Here is a 23386-nt window from a genome sequence, read left to right as displayed (position 1 = left end):
GTAATCCATAAGTGTGGCCATAACTTCTAGCTCGGTAATTTTAGTTTTTATTGGGGTTTTGTTTTTCTTTTTCTTTTCTTTCTTGTTCTTTTTAAGGGTTCTTTCAATTTCTGGGTCAATAGGATCTGGTGACGTGCCCGAACTTCGAGAACTGCGCATGAACTTGAAATTTCGCACGAACCGAAACTACCTACAAAACAGAATTTGAAAAATAAATATGTTAATAATTAAAAATAAATAAAATGTAAAAGTTTGAATAAGTATGAATAAACCTAGATTCGTAATAAAACACGAAAAATTTAAAATTTTGTCAAAATTTTTGGCATTCCCCGGCAACGGCGCCAAAAACTTATTGTGCGATTTCCGCAAGTACACGGTATACGCTTGTAGTAATAAAAGATATCGATCCCACAGGGAATGTTTTTTTTTTTTTAACAAAAACTTATTCTGAATCGATTAAATTTACTTTTAGGTTTATAATATGGAAAAATCATTTAATCGGTTTTGGTTTTAAAATTGCTAGAATAAGAATTAGATTAGAGTATGAAGATGTTAGAAAATATCTGATTTAAGAATGAATTTGCAAAACAGGAACGTTTTAGTACTTTAGAAAAGTAAACAAGTATATTTGTTTGCATTAAGCAAAGAAAACAACTTTAAACTTTGTACGAATTATAAAGATGAAATAAATGACGGAACCTCTAATTAATAGGCTTTGAATGCGACAAAACCCTTATCCGGGATAATTGCCCTTAACCAAATTAAAACTCTACTGAGATAATAATTTGCCTAAGTGTTCAACAAAGTTTCCTTGTAAAGATTTTGAATTAAACTACGTTTTAATGAAAACACCAGCAGTCACTTTAGTGGATTGGTTACCATAAGTGCTGCATAAAAATCTATCGAATAGAACGGACTTTATTAGATGAAATATAAATTGATACAAGTTTACAGAGAACATGGAGCATTGAATTCTTCGACGGCGTGCAAGTGAACGGGTTGTCAATCCTTTCCTTGGGTTTCGTTAGAGTTTGTCAGGCTCAGGGGCGAATCCTCTACTCAATCTTCTCGTTGAATTTTCGTAATAGAGACTGGGTCGGTCCACTACCAAAATGTAAACTAAATTGGAACAATGTCTAAACGCTACTAAATTTGTTATTATTTTGTAAACAATGTGTGTACATCATATTGCTTTTGAACAGAATCGAAATCTAACTTCTGAATCACTTGATTCGGAATTTCTGCATAAATTCTACACTAATCTCTTTCTTCTACACGTATAACACACTATCTTTCACCTCTCCATCAACTCTTTATTTATAGATGTTGAAGAGTCTTGATTGAAGTGTCGTGTCCGTTGTGAAGGATCGTGTCCGTTGCGAAAGGACGTCTTTATCCACCCGAACGATCGCGTTTCGTCGAAAACGAAAGTGTGTAACTAGGCCTCTAAAATCTCCTGCTCGTACCGAGAATGGGGGAGCATCAATTGTACTTCAGACGAAGGGAAGGAGAGGCTGAGGGACACGTGTCGCGACCGTGAATAGTGGGGGCCGCGGTCGCGGCACGGAGCATTTTTCACTTCTTCGCTCTCGTTCGTGTCCTCGACTTGGCGTTATTAATTTTCATCGTCTTCGACTCCTTTTGTAGGGCTTTTCTTCTATTTTTGAGCTCTTTGTACTCCTATTTGGATTTTACCAAATATTTATGTACCTTGCATGAAAGAAACATATTCGAGAGTAAAAGCTTTCTAAATGGTTATAAATATCATAAATTCGTAGCAATATTGATGTAATTATTGATGATATTTTAGGTATATTTTGGGCTTAACAAACAGCCTATGACTATTCTAACCATGTGGTGTTCTCAGAGTGGATCATCCAGACTTCACTGTTTCATAAACTCTAATGCCCTTGATTTGACATCCAATGTCTGTAACCGGTGAAACACCATTACTATCAAAGCACATACTAGTCTCTAATTAGTTATCGTTCCCACGATAGTAGGCTTCACTTGACCAGGTCCCCAACCCGTCAAATATGAGTAGATCACTAATCTTGGATACTATGTTAGTCAGTTTGCACAAGTAAGTTGACTTAACCGATTATTTCCTTACATTTAACGATTTCGTCAGATATAATATCTTGGGACTAAGGCATACTCTAACAGAACTCCTTATAAATCTCAACCGCTGACTTTAGCAAGGGTAACCTTATGCCCTATATGTGAAGCTCGAACACTGCCAGACTCTTATGGATGTCGGTGTGAGCTCGATGTTCCTCCAACGAAAGAAATTCCTCTAATTTTTGAAGGCCAATGTATTTCTCCCACATACCATACATTTTCTCCTCTAATAATGTAGAAAAGTGGGAGCAAGAGCCCAAGTATATCACACCCTCTTTTAGGTTAATGGGCACATGAATAAGAATTGACGATTAATGCAATTATTGCAAAGCATGATACTTGAAAATTCCCTTATTTTAAGCCCACTTAAAATTGAGAAACTCACCGTCTCCCATAACCTTAGTCGCTAACAAGACAAGGGACACGTGGCGACTATCCATAAAAATTCTAGTTTAATGTAATTGCCTATAGTCTTAACATGTGTCATACTCGATACATCTAGTCATAAATCACAACAAACACCACTGTTTCCTCTCAATTATTTATAAATAAACATGTATCTTAAACATCTTGGGCCATTCACAGAAGCTTGCCAAACATCTCAATACGTCGGCTTTAGAATTGAAGAACTCTAAGTGACACGGATTCAGACCTTCAGTCTCCAAAGAGACCCTAAGAAGATACATTTGGTCCTTTGCAAAAGAAAGCTTGATCAAAGCCTTAAAAAAAGGAAATAATAGTTATGCCAGGTGGTTCAATGACAACTTTTCCCACCTAAATGCTCCACCCACTTGGCTCTGTACAACGCATGTGCATGTAAAACCCACGTATAGTCTTATCTAATAGGACAATCCTCAATCTTATTTCTACGTTCATTCAATAAGTCAACTACATCGAGATGACCGATTCCTCTATAATGGCCTCAAGCACTATAAATAGAATTAACCTCATTCAACCAAGTTACTTACTCTCAGTTTCTATAATTTTTTTTTTGTGTGTGTGTGTTTCATTATCTTCTTAAATAATTCCCGCCAAGTTAGGTATCGAGATGTATGCGCCGGTGACCGGTCTTACTTTGATTATTGTTTCTCTTATTCCACAGAAAAATTCTATTTCTTAAATTTAAATTAGATGATAAATTTCAAGTTTTCCATAATTTTGATATTATAAAACATGTGCTTATGAAGTAATATATGAGAAATCATATTTATAGAAAGAAAACAGTTACTAATGTGATTATCGCGCATAAACTGAAAAAGACACAAACTTTTTTTAATTTTAATTTGATAATATTAGAGCAAAAGAAGTGATAAGAGAGTAGTAGGATTATTTAGAGAAAGTGGAAATGTGGCAAAAGCTGAGTGGTAACAACTCTTTTCAGTCCTAAAATGGAGACTGTTGCACAAAGTTCTTCGGTGGTTAATTTATGATATTTATTTATATTTTGATAAAATTAATAGTACTCCATTTATATATTTTATCATATGATTTCTTGTCCGGAATAGAATATGCCAAGGTTACTGTTATGACCAATCTTTCTGTCTCTCTTGCCCGAACTGCCCACTTTTCTCTGTTTCAAACTGCCCAACCTGCCCGTTGTTCAACACTTTCCCTCTTTCTCAAGCACCTCCTTTCTCTCTCCCTCTCTCTAAGCTCCTTTTGACTAAACTTCCCAACTGGGTATCACTGGTTTTAACTTGTGATCCATTGTTTGTTTGTTTTTCATGCCTTTATATGATTGAAAGTTGGATGCTTTGGAATGGGTTCTCTTTGTTTTGATTGAGTTTTGTAGCTTTCTTTTGTGTTTTTCTGAAGATGGGTTTGGGTCCTGAACCTGATTCTCTAAAGGTAAAGAATTTTGAAGATAAATCAAAGACCAACAACAAGAAAAAAGATGATAAAAGGGGAAACAAGGAGGTGGAGGAGATTGGATGCTGGGCTAAGTTCAAGTTGATTGGAAATTGCATGCCTTCGAGATCAAAAGTTGATACCTCTTTAAGCGGCATAGCAGCTCAGTATGGTAATAAAGATTCTCTCTTTAATTCATTTTTTTGATGATTCTTGGTCAAGCTATGGTTAATAAAGCTATTATGTTTTTATGGTTAAATGGTTTTTTCCTCTAATATTGTTGTAGTTCAGTTTTAACTAAATCAGGTAAAGAGAAACCATCAATTTTCTTCAAGTGGAGAATTGAATTGATTACATAATAAATTCATCTCTTACATCAGGGCCCCAATTCATTCCTTTTACTTCATGTTGTTGTTGGTTTGGAGAATTGAACCAACCCTTTCTTAGGTTTAAAGATTTGGAGCTCATGCATGTGGACCTCTATTAGATTTTTCTAAATTGATTGCCTTTGATTGTGTTATAGATGTCAATGATTGTTACCATAAAGGGAAAAGTCAGTCAAAAGTGTGCCAGAACTTGGGCTATTATATGCAGTTAAAGACTTATTTATTAAGAGGAGCTTTATTGAAGATTGGTGATCTTTATGAATAATGATAAATTTATGATATTACCTCATGATTAAGTTTAATTAATGAAACAGCACCTGAATTATCATGTGTTATGTATAGTCTAGTCTTGGTATAGTTCAATGTTAATGAATTGGTAGATGTAACAACAGCTGCACCTGTGTAATTGTGAACTCTGTTTGAGTAGTTAAATTTAAATATTTTGCAATGACTTGTCTGTTCAGTGGAAAGTAAACCTACTGATGAGAAGAGGAAAGACCAACCAGTGGTTCCGGTAATTTTTTCTTCAACCACTAGTAATGGAGAAAGTACCTCATCTACACCGAAATTTAGTGAGGAACTGAAGCTTGCTTCTCAGCTCCGGAAGTTCGCATTCAATGACCTTAAATTGGCAACTAGGAATTTCAGGCCTGAAAGTCTTCTTGGGGAGGGTGGTTTTGGTTGTGTCTTCAAAGGTTGGATTGAGGAGAATGGAACTGGCCCTGTGAAACCTGGAACAGGGCTTACTGTTGCAGTCAAAACCCTTAATCATGATGGACTTCAGGGTCATAAAGAGTGGCTTGTGAGTAACCTTTATTTTTTTGACTCGTTTCTCGTTCTTTTGTGTGAGATGATTCTTTTGGATTCATAATATTGAACTTTAATAATGCATTTCAATCTTATTCAGGCTGAAGTTAGTTTTCTTGGGAATCTTCTCCATCCCAATTTGGTTAAATTGATTGGTTATTGTATTGAGGATGATCAGAGGTTGCTGGTCTATGAGTTTATGCCTAGAGGAAGTTTGGAGAACCACCTCTTCAGAAGTATGTAACAGAGATATTTGTGCATTCAATTTTTCTTTACTATATTGGAATTATAATTCAGTCAATTTTGACTTTGAAACCGTAGTGATTTAACTAGGTTGATGCATTTAGTGACCTATATGTATTTACTTCTGGGATCATTAGATTTACTTATATTAAGGTGACTGGAATTTGGCAGAGATCAAACCTTATACCTATTTCATTTCTGAGACTACGCATCCTTTAATTGAAATTTTCATTTGGCGAAGTGGAAGATGTCGAATTCATCCTAATGAGCCTATTGACTCGACTAGTTTATAACAAGAGTGCTGCTTTCTATGTGATGCTGTCTCACGATCATGACTTCATATATCTCATCCTTAATACTTTCTACTGATGAATTCCTTTAAGAGATTGGTGTGCTTGAGAAATGTGATTTAAGTGGAAAATGTGAGATCAAATTATCTGCACCAGAAAGGAGAGAAGTAACATTGTGTATATATCTCCAACGATATTATCTTTAGCTATATGCATGCAATAAATTCAGATACTGAAGTAGTGGTGAAGGCTCGTTTTAGTTTTGTCTACTAATAGTTTGGCCATCATAGTTTATTAGGTAAGAGCATTGTGTTAGTTAATGTTAAGACTCTGCAGACATCAGGTATACAAGGTGTTAAATAGCTTAATGTATCTGTAGAGTGTATTTTGCCATACAATTCAGAAGGTGATTTTATTTAAAATGAATACCGCGTAAAAGCTTTACAGAATTTGTCCAGCTATGAGAAAAGGTGAAAAAAGTTATTACTTGTTATATTCTTAAGTGTTCCAGCCTAGGAATCACCTGAATGAGCATGCTTGTTTGATCTAATTATGAAAATATGCATGTTCATCACCAGTGTTTAATGTTCTCTGGTAACAACCATTTTACATGCAGAAGGGTCCTTGCCTCTTCCTTGGTCTATCAGAATGAAAATTGCACTTGGTGCTGCTAAGGGTCTTGCTTTTCTTCACGAGGAGGCTGAAAGATCAGTGATATATCGGGATTTTAAAACATCTAATATCTTATTAGATGCGGTATGCAGCTCATTAAGGCATTTATTTTGATTTTTTTTTTCTAATATTCTTTGTTTCCTTTATTATTCTGAGTAATCCTTGATTCTGTTATAGGATTACAATTCCAAACTCTCTGATTTTGGACTTGCCAAAGATGGTCCTGAAAGTGGTAAAACTCATGTATCTACTCGAGTGATGGGAACATATGGATATGCTGCCCCTGAATATGTTATGACTGGTAAGTGATAATAATTTACTTTTCATACATCTTAGCAAAATACTTCGGTAACTAAATTACAGCATATTATTTAAAACTAAAAGGTACCAGAGAAGCTCACTAGTACCAGAAAAGGCAACTAACATCCAGCATAAATACATAATAAACGCGTTCGAACCTGATTTGTAGCCATCATCAGTTCTCATTTCTTGTATATAAAAGGTGCATGAGTTTGCTGGGTGCCAGCCTCACTAATCTTTTACCCATTGTTCTTGCTAGTCTTATGTGCATCATTATTCTCAAAAGTGGCAAAATAGAAATAAGAAGACTAGTTATGAACCTTTATGCTTTACAATTATCGACAATAACCCAAAAAGAGGGCTCTTTGTAATGTGTTGTGGCTTGGAAGCTAGTTAAGCTAGCTAGGATCCAAGCTGGAATTTTGGCTGAGAACATTTCTGACCTTCAGCTCTTTTTTAAGGTTATCTGAGTGAATGCTCTTGAGTTTTGGCTTTGGCTGGCTTTTTGCAACCCCTGAAATTGCTCCTTCAGGCTGGATTGGATTTGGGCATATAAAAATTGGTTTATGTGCATGCCAGATGAGATTGCTAAACTAGTCATTTATCATATTTCTATATATGCAGCGCAAGAAATTATTTAACGTGCTGTGAGTGAGCCACATTATTTAGTACTGCAGTTTGACTTTTTGTGTTCATGAATATTCAATTGGCAGTATTTGTGGTGAAGTACTTTGACCAGCAGAACTTATCAATGTAATCTGTTTACTGATATTCTGATGCTTTACTACTCGATGCAAATTGGTATAGGACATTTGACGGCAAAGAGTGACGTGTACAGCTTTGGAGTAGTTTTGCTCGAAATGCTGACTGGCAGAAGATCCATGGATAAAAACCGTCCAAACGGGGAGCACAATCTAGTAGAATGGGCAAGACCTCATTTTGCAGATAGGAGAAGGTTCTACCGGTTACTAGACCCTCGACTAGAAGGTCACTTTTCAATAAAAGGTGCCCAGAAAGCTATACAGCTAGCTTCCCAGTGTCTTAGCCGTGACCCCAAAGCTAGACCGCGTATGAGTGAAGTTGTGGAAACACTGAAACCTTTGCCTAACTTGAAGGATATGGCCAGCTCTTCCTATTATTTCCAAACCATGCAGGCAGAACGTAGTAAGTCAAATACACATACGAAAAATGGCGTCAAAACACAAGGAGGATTTGTAACAAGGAATGGACAGCCATTAAGGAGCTTATCGAGTCTAAGCGATACACGCACATCTCCATATAACCAGCCTTACCAGTCACCAAAACCGAATGGAAAAAAATCATAGCAGTGAAGTAGTTTGTGTGTAAATTTGAAGTTGGCTTCTTTGTTTGTGCAGCTTCAGCAGTTAAATATTTATAAGTAAAAAGAAATAGCATCCGGAGTGGGGCGGTTCCATCATTCTCCAAGGAGGGATGACTTTTTTTTTTTTTTTTATCATTCATCGGTTGCGGTACCGTTGAAAACGACAGAACATGTTGAGATTGAGGTTGGTAACCATGGATTCTCTTCTCTGAAGACCATTTATAGCTTTGATTAGTCTCTTATGCATTGTTGGATACTGCAAGAAAAGGAGTGGGGAAAGTATGGAAGCAATTGGAAGAAAAGATTTGAGAAATAGAAGTGTTTTGTTTCAATTGTGTTGATCCATTGATGATGCTGCTGCTTTTACATTTAACCTTTATTCTCATTGTATTGTTAAGCACTTTTTAATCTGCATATGGAATGAACCTGTGGAAAATGATGTATATAAATATAGGATATTGTCCTTTTCTATAATTTAAAGGAAGGAAGGGATCTTGTTTAAATCACACATTATCTTTTCTTATTCCTCCTATTCTATTCTGGAAAAGCTCATATTCATGCCTTTTCTTTTATATCTTTTCCAATTTCTTTATTGTGTTGAGTTGTTATTATATTTCCTTTTTTTTTAATGTTTTTTCTTATTTTGGCAATGCTTGATGAGGAAGCTAAACATTACCTATTGTTTTTTCTTTTTTTTACTATTTATTTATTATGATTATAATTTTATTACTTGGGTTGGTGGGATTTTAATCCACAACCCCATGCTCTTTTATAGAATGTGGTAGCCACCAAATTATTGTTGGGTTGCATTTAGCTATTTATTTATTTTATTTGGTTCATCCCCGAATCAAGTTTCTCACTCTACAGTAATGTTTACATGTACCCTGATTACCAAATGAATTTAGTCATTTACCGTTAGATCTAGGCTGACTAAAATCATAAGGTGTAGATTCAAAGATCCTAAGGCTTAGATTTAATCACAATTCGACTATAGACGAGGTCGGACGTGCTATTTTTATAAATCCAAGCCCGTCCAAAAAATAAACGGGTTTTATAGAGCCGGGTTGGACCTAGGGGACACAAGCATGGATGGGTATCCGGATCCGTGAATGGGTCTACTTGTGATAAGACAATAAGATAAGTCAATTAGGGGTCGGGAATTAGCGATTTGTCCCCATTCTACTGGACGGTTTCACAGAATCTCCTGCTACACTTCTATGACATCTTAACATAGTTCCCTAAAATTTACTTGCACAAAGGTTACAACTAGCATTAATTGGATCCCAGGAAGCTCATAAAACTCAACATAGTGAGAAGATTCAAAGAATATATTTGTTTGTAATTTATGCATAAGTGGTCTAAGAGCCACTAAATCTTCAACTATAAATACAACACCTTCAAACACTTTGAAGACTGAGCATCTCCAAGAGACTTTTAGTGCACTCTCTAAAAATAATATAAATGATTGACTCTTAGTGATTTAAGAGTGACTAAGACATTTCATCTCCAACAATACTCCTTATATTCACTCCTTATTTATTATTTTATCATTAAAATTATTAATCGTTGTTATATTTACCAATAGTGTGAGGAGAGAGACTCATCGATAATAAATTATTAATAAAAAATAAATTAAGAGGCACTAAGAGGTGGAGAGATGCTCTCTATTAATAGAGAGGATGGAGAGACTCTTAATGATTTGAGGAGCCACTAAGAGGCTGTTGGAGCTGATTTTTCATTCTTCCTCCTCAAATTTTAACTTAAGAATCAATTTAAGAGGCTGTTGGAGATGCTCTTAACAAAAGCTTGAAGTGTGTTTACAAGGAGGAAGAACATTATTTTCATAAACTAATCTTTGTATTTATAAGTTTTCCACTTGATCTTATGTGAAAAGTGTGATAAATTTCTCAATTTGATCTTATAAAAAGTTGAGGGGAGTATTTCGCAAGTACCTTGTAAACTTGAGAGAAGTGAGTATTGAGTAGATATTCACGTAAGTAGTTGCTTAGGTTTGTAAGGATTACAAATACTTGGTTCTTGCTAGAAAAATGATATATGGATTAATTAGAGCAGTGTCGTTTTACTTGTTAGCTGTGCGTTTTGGGTATTTGAATAAGTTAAGAGTCTGTTAAATGTAGTTACAGGTGTCCTATTTTCCTTTATTCCGTTATAGTGGTCTCCAGGTTTCAGGGGTCATATATTCCCTGTAATGAGCTCATACTTTTCTTATGAATGAAATCAGCTAAGTTTTTCTCTCTCTCAAATCTCCCTTTCTTCTTCTAGAAAATTGCCTGGTATCATTTGGTATCAGAGCTTCCTTCCTACCCTGTGGAAATTATCCCGCCATATCCAAACTTCGTCTTCTCTCATGGCAGATGGAACTAGGTCTCAGGAGCTTAAAAAGATTGAAGACAATCTCAAATCGATGGTGAAAAGCATGTTTGTCGAGAATAATAAACGACAGGAGCAGCTTATTGAAGAAAATAACAAACGAATGGAGGAGACAGCAGGGTTCCATTGTTGAAGAGCTCAAGACTTTTCTCAACACTGTGAACACCTCTTCTTCAGACCATCTTAGATCTAATCATACAGTCAACTTAGGCCCGAACTCAGAGCAACCCTATCACCTATCCACCAGATTTGCTAAAGTTGATTTTCCCCGTTTTGATGGTTCGGAACTCGAAGGCTGGTTGTTCAGGTGTGAGCGTTTTTTTCAGATTGACAATACCCCAGCTGAGTCCAGGGTGAAACTAGCTTCGCTTCATCTAGAAGGCAGGGCACTGGAATGGCACCAGTCCTTCCTAAGGAGCAGAGGAAGACTTACAGAACCACCATGGAATGAATATCTAACCGCCATTAAAGGTAGGTTCGGAGTACGAGTCTATGAGGATCCAATGGCAGATCTCAAGAGGCTCACCCAGACTGGAACACTCTTGGATTATCTGGAGGCATTTGATTCCTGCTCACACAAGGTAACCTTATCTGAAGAAAACATTTTAAGTTGTTTCCTTAGTGGGTTAAAGGATGAAATTGGTCTTCCATTGCAAATGCTCAGTCCAAAAACCTTGCAACAAGTTTATGCACTTGCTAGGATACATGAAAATTATTTGAATACAGTTAAGATAGGGAGAAGCATTGTTAGTAATAAGCCACAATTTTCTGCTGGAACTTCTACCGCCATTACCCCTTATAAACCTCACCCACCTTTACTACCAACTCCATATGTCCCTAAATTACTACCAGCACCTCCTCATACCACCTCTAAACCAGTTAACCAAAACATTACTAAACCTCAATATCAGCAACCCAAAGCTCGTCGGTTAACTGAGGCAGAACTGGCTGATAAACGAGCTAATAATTTGTGCTTTTGGTGTGACGAGAGGTTCACTCCTGGCCATCAGTGCAAGAAGAAGTACCTACACACCATTTTGGTACAGGAATGCCCTGAAGAATTACATCTAGAAAAATTCTTAAGTGATGTGCTCTTGGGAAAAGGATCTAGGCTGGAGTCACAGAATCTTTATAAATACCAAGATTGCAAAAAAAAGTTAGACGGTAGCCGAGGAGATATGCACTCGAGAATTAATTGGGGATTAGTTGGAGATTAATTAGGGATTAATCAAATTTATATTTTTGTATTTTTTATTTGTTAAATAAATAAATTTTTATATAAATTCAATTAAAATATGTATTATACTATCTAAAAATAATAATATAAAATAATTTAATATAGAAAAACACATATTTATAATGTATATCTTTAAAAATGTGCAAACATCAACATTTTAATAATAATATCATCGGGACAACTCAAACAAATAAAATATAAAGTTCACAAGTAATATAATTCACCAAAAGCTATGAAATAATATTCTTAGGGGGTGTTTGGTTCGTCCATGATAACGGAATGGAATTAAGAAAGGAAAACACGAGAAAAGGAAAGAAATCACCCTGAATTCCTTTGTCTGTTTATTTCGATTCCAAAAAGGGAATCAACGACCTCTAATTCCTTTTGCAACTGTTTGGTTCAAATGAGTTAATAAACCACAGTTGTCTGTTTGTTTCGATTCCAAAAAGGGAATCAACTATCTCTGATTCCTTTTGTAACTGTTTGGTTCAAATGAGGTAATAAACCACAGTTGTAGATTGTTTTTAACAACAATTTTTTATATATACATGTATCTGCATTAATAAATTAATCACATTTAAATATAAGAATTGAAATCAATTACTTCAACCATTAAAATAAAAAACAGTGAAACAAAAAAAACTGAAATAAATACTAATACTAAATAATATGATAAAAGAAAAAAGGGTAAATTCCAAAAAAAACCCCTGTGGTTTGATGTTGTTCCAAAAAAACCCTTGTGTTTTGTTATTACAAAAAAAAGGACTGTGGTTTGCGCCGTTACAAGGAACGCAGAAATGGAGAAAACGCCGTTTAACTAAGTGACGTGGCAAATGGTATATTTGTCTGAAAATGTTGGGAGACCTATATAAGCTCCAGAACTTGTTTTAACAGAGTTTATCTTCAGTGACTTTCCATATTTCACTTGCATTGAACGATTTCCTAATCGGAATACGAAGTGTCAGCTAAGGAAGAACTCATCCCTAAGCACTTCGATCATCGTTTCTACTACTGAAGGGGTTTGATTTCGTAAGCGAGGAAATTAGATAGACGTTAGAATCGATTGTTCGAAGTGGGTAGAGCAACCACATTTCAAGGCTCTCCAAGGGGTTACGTGTCAGCCAAGGTAAGCTAACAATATCCATGGAAGAATCGATTTTTTCTTATGTTACATCTGTTCTTGGTTTCGGGTTTTGTTTGAAATAGTTAGGGTTTTCTGTTTTGTACGATTAATAATCGGATTTGTGATTTTTTTTTGTTGGGTATATTAATCATCAACAGTTATATTGCATGTATATTATCGTTTGTCGAGTTTTGTTTGAAATAGTTAGGGTTCTAGATGAATCGAGTCATGTATATTATCGTTTGTGTCATTTGATACATCTCTCTGTTTCTATTTACGCGATTAGTGTTGGCTGTTGTTTGTTGTTGGTTTGATATTATGGTTTTGTTGGTCGTCAATAGCTATTTATTATTGGTTTGTTTGTTTTGTTGCTGGTATGTTGAATGAAGGGGTGCAGATGGCTGGATATGTGACCCTGGTTTTTCACCATAGAGGCAAGTGGTCCTCATTTGATGACTCCATGAAGTATGTAGGGGGAGATGAAGCTGAGATTACATTAGACAAAGATTATTTAGGGTATTATAGATTGTTGGAGTATTATAGGCAGTTAAAGTATACAGGTGGTTGTAGGATGTGGATGCATGTTATAGGACTTAGAGGTGAATGGAGTTATTGGGAGATCGTAGATGATAAATCATGTTTTAACGTGGCAGATGCTAATAGGGGTTGGGATACTTGGGATGTATATTTTGAAGCTTTACCTAAACCCGTGTCAATGATTAGGGATGATGTTTTTGTCAATCTGGTTGATGGTGATGAACATGCACCAGCTGAGTCCAATGCATCCAACTCAGATAATAGCTTATGCTCTAAAGTTGGTGGTCTTGAGTTGGTGATGGTAGGGGAGATAGAGGATTTAACTCTAGTTGATGATATGGTTGGAGTTCAAGTAGCTGAGGAAATAGGTGTGGATGGAGATGAACCAGTTGAGGATGTGAATGTAGGTGTGGATGGAGATCACCAAGTTGAGGACGTGGATGTAGGTGTGGCTGGAGGTGATGATAGTAAGGATAGTGAAGATAGTGAGGACAGTGACTTTGAATTTGTTTCAGGGTTTGCTAGCACAGAAAGTGATGATGTTCCTAGGGAGATTGTTCTGTCTCAACACATGTATGTAAGAATGGCTGCCCAAAAACAAGGATTCTTCTCTGGCCTACGACCAATTATATGCCTTGATGGTTATCATTTGAAAGGAATGATGGGGGGCAGTTGTTGGCGGCAATTGGTAGAGATGGCAATGAGAACCTATTTCCAATTGCTGTTGCTGTTGTTGACTTTGACTGCAAAGAATCATGGGCATGGTTTCTACAAGTTTTGCAAGATGATTATGGAACTGTTAGAGAAACTGGATGGGTCTTCATGTCGGATCAACAAAAGGTTAGTCACGTTTAGTACTTACTTGTTAGTGTTGATTTATAATTGACTAATTATGGTTTGTTCTTCTTTTATAGGGGCTAGTTCAAGCTATGAAGGAGCTAATGCCAGATGTGGAACATCGTTTCTGTGTCAAGCACATATACGAGAACATGAAAATGAGATTCAAAGGGGTTGAATACAAAGACCATTTATGGCAGGCTGCATCAGCTGGTACTAAAAAGTTATGGGAGAATCATATGGAGAAACTAAAAGCATTTGACCCTGCGGCTCATCAATGGGTGATGGACCATGATCCTCACACATGGGCAAGGAGTCACTTCGACCCTAGAACCAAGTGTGACGCAATTCAAAACAACATATGTGAGTCATTTAACAGGATGATATTGCCTTGTAGAGAGTTGCCTATACTTAGTCTGCTGGAGTGGATCAGGAAAGCCTTCATGGCGAGATAGTATACTAAGTTCGTTGGTATGCAGAATTACACTGGGAATGTGTGCCCAAATTACCAGGATATACTTGAGAAGGTAAAAGTGGAGAGTAGAAACTGTTTTTGCACTCGAGCAGGTGATCAATTGTACGAGGTTAGTCATTATGGAAAGAATGTTGCTGTGGATCTTAAGGATAAGACATGCACATGTAGGATGTGGGACATTTCTGGTATTCCTTGTAAACATGCAGTGGCTGCCATCATGTATCAAAGAGAATAACCAGAGCAATATGTGCATGAATATTTTTCGAAGACAACGTATTTGGCAGTATATCAACATGTATTTAAGCCTGTGCCATCACAAGAGGAATGGGAAAGGACAACACTACCTGACATTCATTCTGGAATTGTACTTAAACCACCTGGAAGACCAAAGAAGAGAAGGAATAGGAGGGCTGATGAACCAAGGAACCCTCATAAGGTTTCGAGGATAGGAGGTGGTGTGAAGTGTGGGCTTTGTCAACGGTTTGGCCATAATGCTAGGGGTTGCAAAGCTGGAGTTACAGGTGAAACCCCGTGGCAAAGAAGGCAGCGCAAATTAAACAACAAAAGGAGTGGTAACCAAGTTCAAGTAAGTCTATACAAATTTTGGATAATCAACATTATATGGCCATGTAACATTTCTTTTCTTATATTTGCAGGGAAGTCCACCTAGAAAGGTAGGCAGGCCTAAAAAAGTCCCTAATGCAACCACTTCCAACCCTGTACATTCTAGTGTAAGTTGGTTGGATTTGTTGGATTTGCTGTTTTCCTGATGATTGTTGGAATAATAGTGCAATTTAGTTATTTCTTGATGTAATATGATGCATCAAGGACATGTAGTTGGAAGTTCTTCACAACCACCCCCAACACAACCACGAGCAAATGTTGGTGGTGTTAGTAGAGGAAGTGCTTCACAGCCACCCCCAACACAACCTTCCGCAATAGGTCAAACTGAACCAGTGGTGAGAGCCAGAGGCAGAGGTAGAGGGCAGGGGCAGAAATTTCATGGCACCAATAATTTCTACCTCCAGGAAACGAGCCAACCCAAATGAAGCCGAGCCAAGTGTCCCACAAAGATCAAGAAGGGCTGCAAACCTTGCTGATTTAGCCAAGAGGCATGGCCATTTCATTGGAAATGTTGAAGACTACTAACAAGTTTGATATGCATATTGGAACACTACTTTTTGCTGCCCATTTTGTATATTTTGTGAATTGTGACCTTTATGGTACACCACTTTGTGTATAGGGTAATCACAACTTATGCCCTTCATATATACATACACTACTTTTTGTTTGGCATTATAGGTACCTTCCAATGCCTTATATGTAATACCTTTTGTTTGACAATTAAGGTTCTTTCCAATGACTTATATGTAATACCTTTTGTTTGACATTATATGTAATTAAGGTCCTTTGCAATTTACATATTATGTGACATGAACTTGTTAACATTTTTGTGTAAGAACAAGTAACAACCCAACATTTAGGAGCAAATAAGTTGCACAAAATCACAAGCCAATAAGTTGCACAAAATTACAAGCCAAATTCATTTGGGTAACAATTAACACAAGCCAATAAGTTGCACAAAATCAAAATCCAATAAGTTGCACAAAATCACAAGCCAATAAGTTGCACAAAATCAAAATCACAAGCCAATAAGTTGCACAAAAATCACAAGCCAATAAGTTGGACAAAATTACAAATTTGCATTACAATCCAACTTCATTTTTCACACAAGCATTTACTCAAACAGGTAAATGGCATTACAAATTTGGATTACAATCCAACTACACAGTGTAGTATGCCTACCACTAAGGCAACCCAAATCTACCATCTACCCTACTATCATGTTCTAAGCTGGCAATCATCATCACAATCAATCCAATTATCAATACAATCCCAATAACAATTAATTTCTTCTTTAAACACCCATTTTCTGATTTCAATCTTCTGTTTTCTTCGTTCTTCTGCAAAATTTCCTGTCTCAGTCTTCCATTTTCTTCCTTCTCCTGCAAGAGTTCCATCTCTACCTTTTTCTTACCCTCAGAAATAGACCGTAACTCCATCTCGAGTTCATCCAAGCGAGCACGACAAACTTCTAACTCATCAGGATCAATCCACTCAAAATAACGACAAGCAGCTCGATCAGGATATTTCGCACAGCCAACGAACCTCCTTCCATTGTTTACCTTTATTGATGCTCGGCGGATTGGAGCTCTAAACCCACAGAAGCAGTATGATTCCTGCCACTGGCCCAATGAAATTTGAGAAGACCCTGAATTCGATGAACTCATCTCTTCAAGCTTTTAGGGTTCACTCAATTCTACACGAATTAGGCGAAATTGGAACTCCAAATCTTGGGGTTTACCTTCGAAACATCAAGAGAAACACGAACATGTTAATTACTCAACATGATTTGAAGGAATTTTGATTTTAGGTTTTCGAACGAACGAAGAAATTGAGAAGAAGCAGAAAATTGGGGAAAGAAGAACAAGTTCTGGAGCTTATATAGGTCTCCCAACATTTTCAGACAAATATACCCTTTGCCACGTCACTTAGTTAAACGACGTTTTCTCCATTTCTGTGTTCCTTGTAACGGCGCAAACCACAGTCCTTTTTTTGTAATAACAAACCACAAGGATTTTTTTAGAACAACATCAAACCACAGGGGTTTTTTTTAGAATTTACCCAAGAAAAAATTGATCAAAATCATTTTCAGGGCAATAAAAGTAAAAATAAATAAGTATAAGGATCAAATGTGAAATTAATTTAGAGATAAAAAATAATAAATAAATAAGCATAAGGATTAAAAGGAAAATCAAAAAGTAAAATTTGGTAAAAAAATATTGGGTAAATTCAAAAAAAAAACCATTGTGGTTTGTTAATACAAAAAAAAGGACTGTGATTTGCGCCGTTACCCGAAAAACGGAAAATGACTTAACACCGTTAAAGTGCTGATGTGGCACAGGGGTAAGGTTGGAAATTCGAATTTTTTTATTTTTTTTCCCTCTCTCTCTCCTCTTCTTCTTCTCCTTCTTCCTCCTTCTTCTTCTTCTTCTCCTTCTTCCTCCTTCTCCTTCTTCCTTCTTCTCTCTTCTTCTTCCTTCTTCCTTCTTCTTCTCCTTCTTCCTTCTTCTCTCCTCTTCTTCATTCTTCTTCTTCTCTCCTCCTCCTTCTTCTTCTTCCTTCTTCTTCTTCTTCCTTCTTTTTTTTCTTTTTTTTTTAAGTTTCGGAAATTTTCCAGATTTCTGGAATCCAGAAATCTGGAAATCGGAAATTAAAAAAAAAAGAATAGAAGAAAAAAAGAAGAAGAAGACGGAGGAAGGAGAAGGAGAAGGAGAGAAGAAGAAGAAGAAGTAAGAAGAAGTAGAAGAAGAAGAAGAAGGAGGAAAAAGAAGAAGAAGAAGAGGAGAGAGAGAGGAAAAAAAATAAAAAAAAAATTCGAATTTCCAACCTTACCCCTTGCCACGTCAGCACTTTTAACACCGTTAAGCCTTTTTCCGTTTTTCGGGTAACGGCGCAAACCACAGTCCTTTTTTTGTATTAACAAACCACAATGGTTTTTTTGGAAGAACATGAAACCACAGAGGTTTTTTTTTGGAATTTACCCAAAAATATTTTTTAAGGAAAAAAATTAAAAATATATACGTTTAAGGATCAAAAGTGAAATTAATTTAAGGATAAAAAAGGTAGAAATAACTAAATATATAGACTAAAACAAAATAAAATAAAAAGTAAAATAAAGGTTAAAGTAGAACTTATATTATAAGGATGAGATATGGTTCAAGGTAGGGAAAGAGAATAGAAAACTTTGGGGGGTTGAGGAATGAGATTAGAGGAGTTAGGAGTAAACCCACGATAAAAATGGGTAAAGAGAATACTTGAATTAATGAAACAAACAAACAACAAAATGAATGAAACATTCTCTTGCACATACCTTTTCCCGAAACCCCAAAACAAACACATCTTTAAAGTCTTAAATCATATCATGAAAACAAATAGAGAATGCAACTAAACCAAAATATCCAAAAATAATAAGGGAAAATTACAAAATTGGGTCAAATGGGAGGTCCATTTACATATTTAACTCATTTACTCAACCTACTACATATCTAGACTGTTTTTGTGTGACTTTCCCATAATACCCATAACCTTTCCTCTTCCCCCTTATGCGAACGGTCACGCCCCCTTCTCATTGATTACGCGAAACGGTTGGTAACTCTTCCATTAATGATTCTCAAAATTTTGGTCTTCCTATCTTCCTTTAAATTGCACAAAATCTGCACCATTTCTCCAAATCACTATGTATTTCTCTTCTTCCTCTCTTCATCTCTTGATTCATCATCTTCCTAATCCTAGAAAACGAAGCCATGGTTCTTTATCTTCCTGTTCCTGCTCGTTACTTGGTTTCTTTCTTCTTGTTACCATCAAAGAAATGGTTATTCTACGTTATTTCCATCGTTTTCCCAGTTTATCATATTGTTATTTTCGCTTTTAAGGGTGAAAGGCGCGAAAAATGTAAGTATCTACTGTTTTCTCTGCATTTTTCCATAAAATCAATTCGCGTAGTCGATGATTTTGCGAAGATCTGCGATGAGAAAGAGCCTGAAACGTGACGATCTACTTCGTGAATCGATTATTTCACGAAGTCTGCGAGTAGAAAATTTCATAATTTCACTCGCGGACTTCGCGAAAGCATCGATATACGACGTAGATCGTCACGTTTCAGACCTCGCAAACTTCGCGAAAGCATCGATTCGCTAAGTAAAATCATCCTCTTCCCTGCACATTTACATTCGCATGCTTCGCTAATCCTCATTTCGTGAAGCCAAGTCATCATTTTTCTGCCTAACATGATTAATTTTTCCTGAAGGTGGTTGAATACATAACATCCCTTTCTAGAAGGCGGCGTATTGGGGTGTAGAGGAGATGACTTTCTTTCATGTATAGGGATTAACTTGTTGGAGTTTAGTGTCCTAAAGACAATTGTTTTAGGATATAAATATTAATGAATAAATTATTTATTTAGTCATTTGTTTAATCAAATATATATATATATATATAAAGGCACTAATCTTTCATAAAGAAAGTAATCCTAAGTTTATTTAAGTAGTTATAAAGTGTTCATACAAGCATGAAGTGAGACTGTACTTTATAATAGACCAATAAACTTAAAATCAACCCAAGTCAAGTAATATGTTATAGGGGTTGGCATATTACTGTTGAGACTTTCGTGTAACAGTGTTTTCTGTCGAGACAGAAAGCTGATCTCACAAGCTTTAGATATAGAGATATCTAGACAGTTACATGGATCTGGTGAAGGAGTTCATTAGGATTGGGACCCGACTTGAGATAACAGTATGGATTGATTTATCTAATGTGTCAACTGTTCATCTCATTGGTATTAGTAGGTATAACTAATCCTCAGACTCAAACATTCATTAATTAGTGAGTCTGGATTATGGAGTGTGATACTTTGATTCTGTGCGATCACGATTCACTACAGGTGAGAGCTTGGGGTGTGTGAGAACAAGGTTGGGTATCACATAAAGTAATTGCAGAATAGTTAATGTCAGATTGAGCATTTGTCACTCCTGATAAATGGGAGATATATCCAAATGGCCGCTTGTGGTGAATTAACTGAAATCCTTGCAAGGTGATAGAGTTAAGAGTAGAAATAGAAATTTCACTCCTGATAAATGGGAGATATATCCAAATGGCCACTTGTGGTGAATTAACTGAAATCCTTGCAAGGTGATATAGTTAACAGTAAAAATAGAAATTTCACTTAACTTATCTTTCAGAGTGAATTCAACCTGTACAAGTAAAACAGACTTTTCGTTATATGTAACCTTGACACGTTGCATGGTTATAAGGAATTGACCAAAAGGATATAGTTGATGAAGGATCGTATTATACTGTACCTAATGTAGAAAGGTTAACGTCGGTTATCAACCTGACTTCTTAATTGCTCTGGGGGAATATCATAGGTTCTGCTAGTAACAGCTCGCGACGGTATTCTATTATATATATATGTTGGAATTAATCAGGATGAATTAATTTCAAAGGATATATACAGCTAGTGGCAATAAAGGACCTAATGGGTCGCATATGAGACTTGGAACCAGAGGACGAAAATGTAATTAGTATGACACTATATATGGACCGAAATTTGTAGTTAAATTAGGGATAAATTAATTTGATTAATAATTATAATTAGATTATAATTGTGAATTAAATTAAAGGATTATCTGATAATATTAATTAGAGATTTTAATGTGATTGAAACTCTAATTAATTATCCCTAACAATAATTAAATAACTAATTGGATTTGTATTATTATCTAAATATAATTGGTTAGTATTTAGATAATAATAAGTGTTTATTTAATTATCTAATTATAATTCTATTCCGAATAAAATTCTAATTAATTAATTAACTAATACAACTAGGGTTAGGGTTTTGAGAAGTCTATAAATAGACTCCCTACACCCCAAATTTCGACACACACATACAAGGGAAGAGGAATCGTTCCGTCTCGGCTAATTTACATTCTTTCTTACTCTTTGATCTTATATCGATTCTGTTAGAGGCAATCATTACAATTGCTAATTATTAAGGTTGATTACTAATAGTTATCGTTTTCTATGTTGAACAAATCGTTCGTGGCTCACGGATTAAATATAAGAAGTTGTGGGCACTTCGTTTGCAACTGTAGATAGTTCTTCAAACAAGGTATTTCATTCTATCCCTCTTTATATGAAATAACAATTAACAGATTTTGGAAAAGGGAAATAGATAAAATTTTATTATTCCGTTATGCCTAGGCTTGTCTATTTTCTTACATAACTTCCCTCAAGATTGGCACATTCACTTTAAAGTGATTCGTTAGGAGAGATTGTGCCAATCTTGGTGTGCACCATGGGACACGTCCATCCCAAAAAGTCTGGACTTCCATTTCTCATCCCAAAAAGTCTGGACTTCCTGTAAAGGGAGAAATTTCCATCCAGATTAGTCAGGTTCATTTTGAAGTGATTTGTTAGGAGTTTATTGTGTCAATCTTGTTGTAAATTTTAATAATGTTATGATTTTAATGTTGTTATTGTGGCAATCTTGTTGTAAATTTCGATAATGTTATGATTTTAATGTTAGAATTCGTTGTTGTTTGGCAATTTTTTGTTATATACCACTTAGCGAATTTTGTTAAAAACACATCCAGGCTTCGCATATGCTAATTAAAATCATCAACTAAACTAAATATTAGCTTCGCAGGCTTCGCATATGTTGGAATTTGCGAAGTCAGACGAAAGGGAGACAGCCGCACCGTAAATATTGAGGGTATTATGGAAAAGTCACACAAAAACAGTCTAGATATGTAGTAGGTTGAGTAAATGGGTTAAATATGTAAATGGACCTCCAATTTGACCCAGTTTTGTAATTTTCCCAAATAATAAACATGATTCACGAATAATTAGCTTATCAGGAATATTCACATGGACCTTAATGACCAAGTAAATTTGATCATTCACCGTTAGATCTAGGCTTATTAAATCTAAGCCGTAAGATGCTTTGAATCTCCACCCTAGGATTCTAATAAGCCTAGATCTAACAGTGAATGACCAAAATATTGCATGGTCATTAAGGTCCATATGATCAAAACCGCTTAGCTTATTACATTAGTTGTTAGCTGATTACATTTTTTTTATTAGCTAATTTGATTAGCTGATTGTGTAAACTTATTTGCTAAAACTTAGATGATTGCTAATAGCTGTTTATCTAAAATGATAATAAAAACATGTTAAAACCTTTATTTGGAGTTAAAGGGTAGTAATTAAGGGTAAAAATATCATTCAAAAGAGATTGAGTAATAAGCTAATTGAAAAAACTCATAAAACCAACTTTTTGGATCCAATAAGCTCTTTCAAACATCTTTTCACCGAATAACACAATTAGATGTTTAACTACTCAAAAACTCTAAAGTGGTTCAAACATCTAATTTTACTCTCCAAAATCTCTTTACCAATCAGAGCCAACATGCAAAAGTGAATAATAATAATAATAATAATAGAAAATGATTTTGTTCATTGTCGCTTAGGCGGTGCCTAAACGAGATCCAAACGGCCAAAAAATACCTAAAGAGACTAATTAGAAAAAAATCGGAACATATTCTTAATTTTGGACACTTAGACGGAGCCTGGATGATCCAGACCACTTTGTTTTTCAACACTGCTATGCTATGAGTCCAATCTTTCTAATCCTAGACTCTTTATTTATTATTATCAATTTATTTATAAAAAAAAAAATATTTATACTACGATAATCTTCGTATATTGGCATGCTTAAAATGAGCTCTAAATTGAAAACTTGTTTAAATGGATATATTAATTTGTTTGTATAAAATATTCGGGTAAATGATACACGTGGTGTACAATTTTTGTCCTATTTCATAATTTGGTGTACAATTTCCAATTTTGTACATAAAACTATACAACGACTTCCCACTAAAGTTTACAGCCAGTAATTCTAACCGGTCAATGCAAAGTCAACGCGTCACGTCAGCAATTTGACCATTCTAAAAGTCAAAGTTGACCGGTCAATGCGCTACGTTAGCAATTTTGACTTTTAGGGATGCCAAATTGCTGAAATGGTATATTGACTTCGCATTGACCTGTCATAATTACCGACTGTACAATTTAATAGAAGGACACCAAAAGATAGTAATATAATTTTATGTACAAAATTGAAAATTATACACCAAAATTCGAAACATGACAAAAGT

General features: G+C 35.5%; 1 protein-coding gene across 2 annotated transcripts; it reads left to right on the top strand.

The window, feature by feature from the left end:
* Nucleotides 1-3598: 3598 nt before the first annotated feature.
* Nucleotides 3599-8515, top strand: LOC136231867 (serine/threonine-protein kinase PBL34-like). 2 transcript variants are annotated; one of them, XM_066020840.1, is made up of 6 exons: nt 3599-4141; nt 4820-5157; nt 5263-5398; nt 6312-6451; nt 6545-6668; nt 7475-8515. In XM_066020840.1, the coding sequence occupies exons 1-6, from the start codon at nt 3937-3939 to the stop codon at nt 7990-7992; spliced, it is 1461 nt and encodes a 486-aa protein (XP_065876912.1). In that variant the 5' UTR covers nt 3599-3936; the 3' UTR covers nt 7993-8515. The 2 variants fall into 2 exon arrangements, with proteins under 2 accessions (XP_065876912.1, XP_065876914.1); XM_066020842.1 differs by having other exon boundaries at nt 3601-4141; nt 6315-6451.
* Nucleotides 8516-23386: the final 14871 nt, after the last annotated feature.

Source organism: Euphorbia lathyris, chromosome 6, assembly GCF_963576675.1.
Source record: "Euphorbia lathyris chromosome 6, ddEupLath1.1, whole genome shotgun sequence".
In the NCBI taxonomy this organism is placed as follows: Eukaryota; Viridiplantae; Streptophyta; class Magnoliopsida; order Malpighiales; family Euphorbiaceae; genus Euphorbia; species Euphorbia lathyris.
Note: the sequence above shows the minus strand (reverse complement) of the source record. Positions and strands in the feature narration are given on the sequence as shown.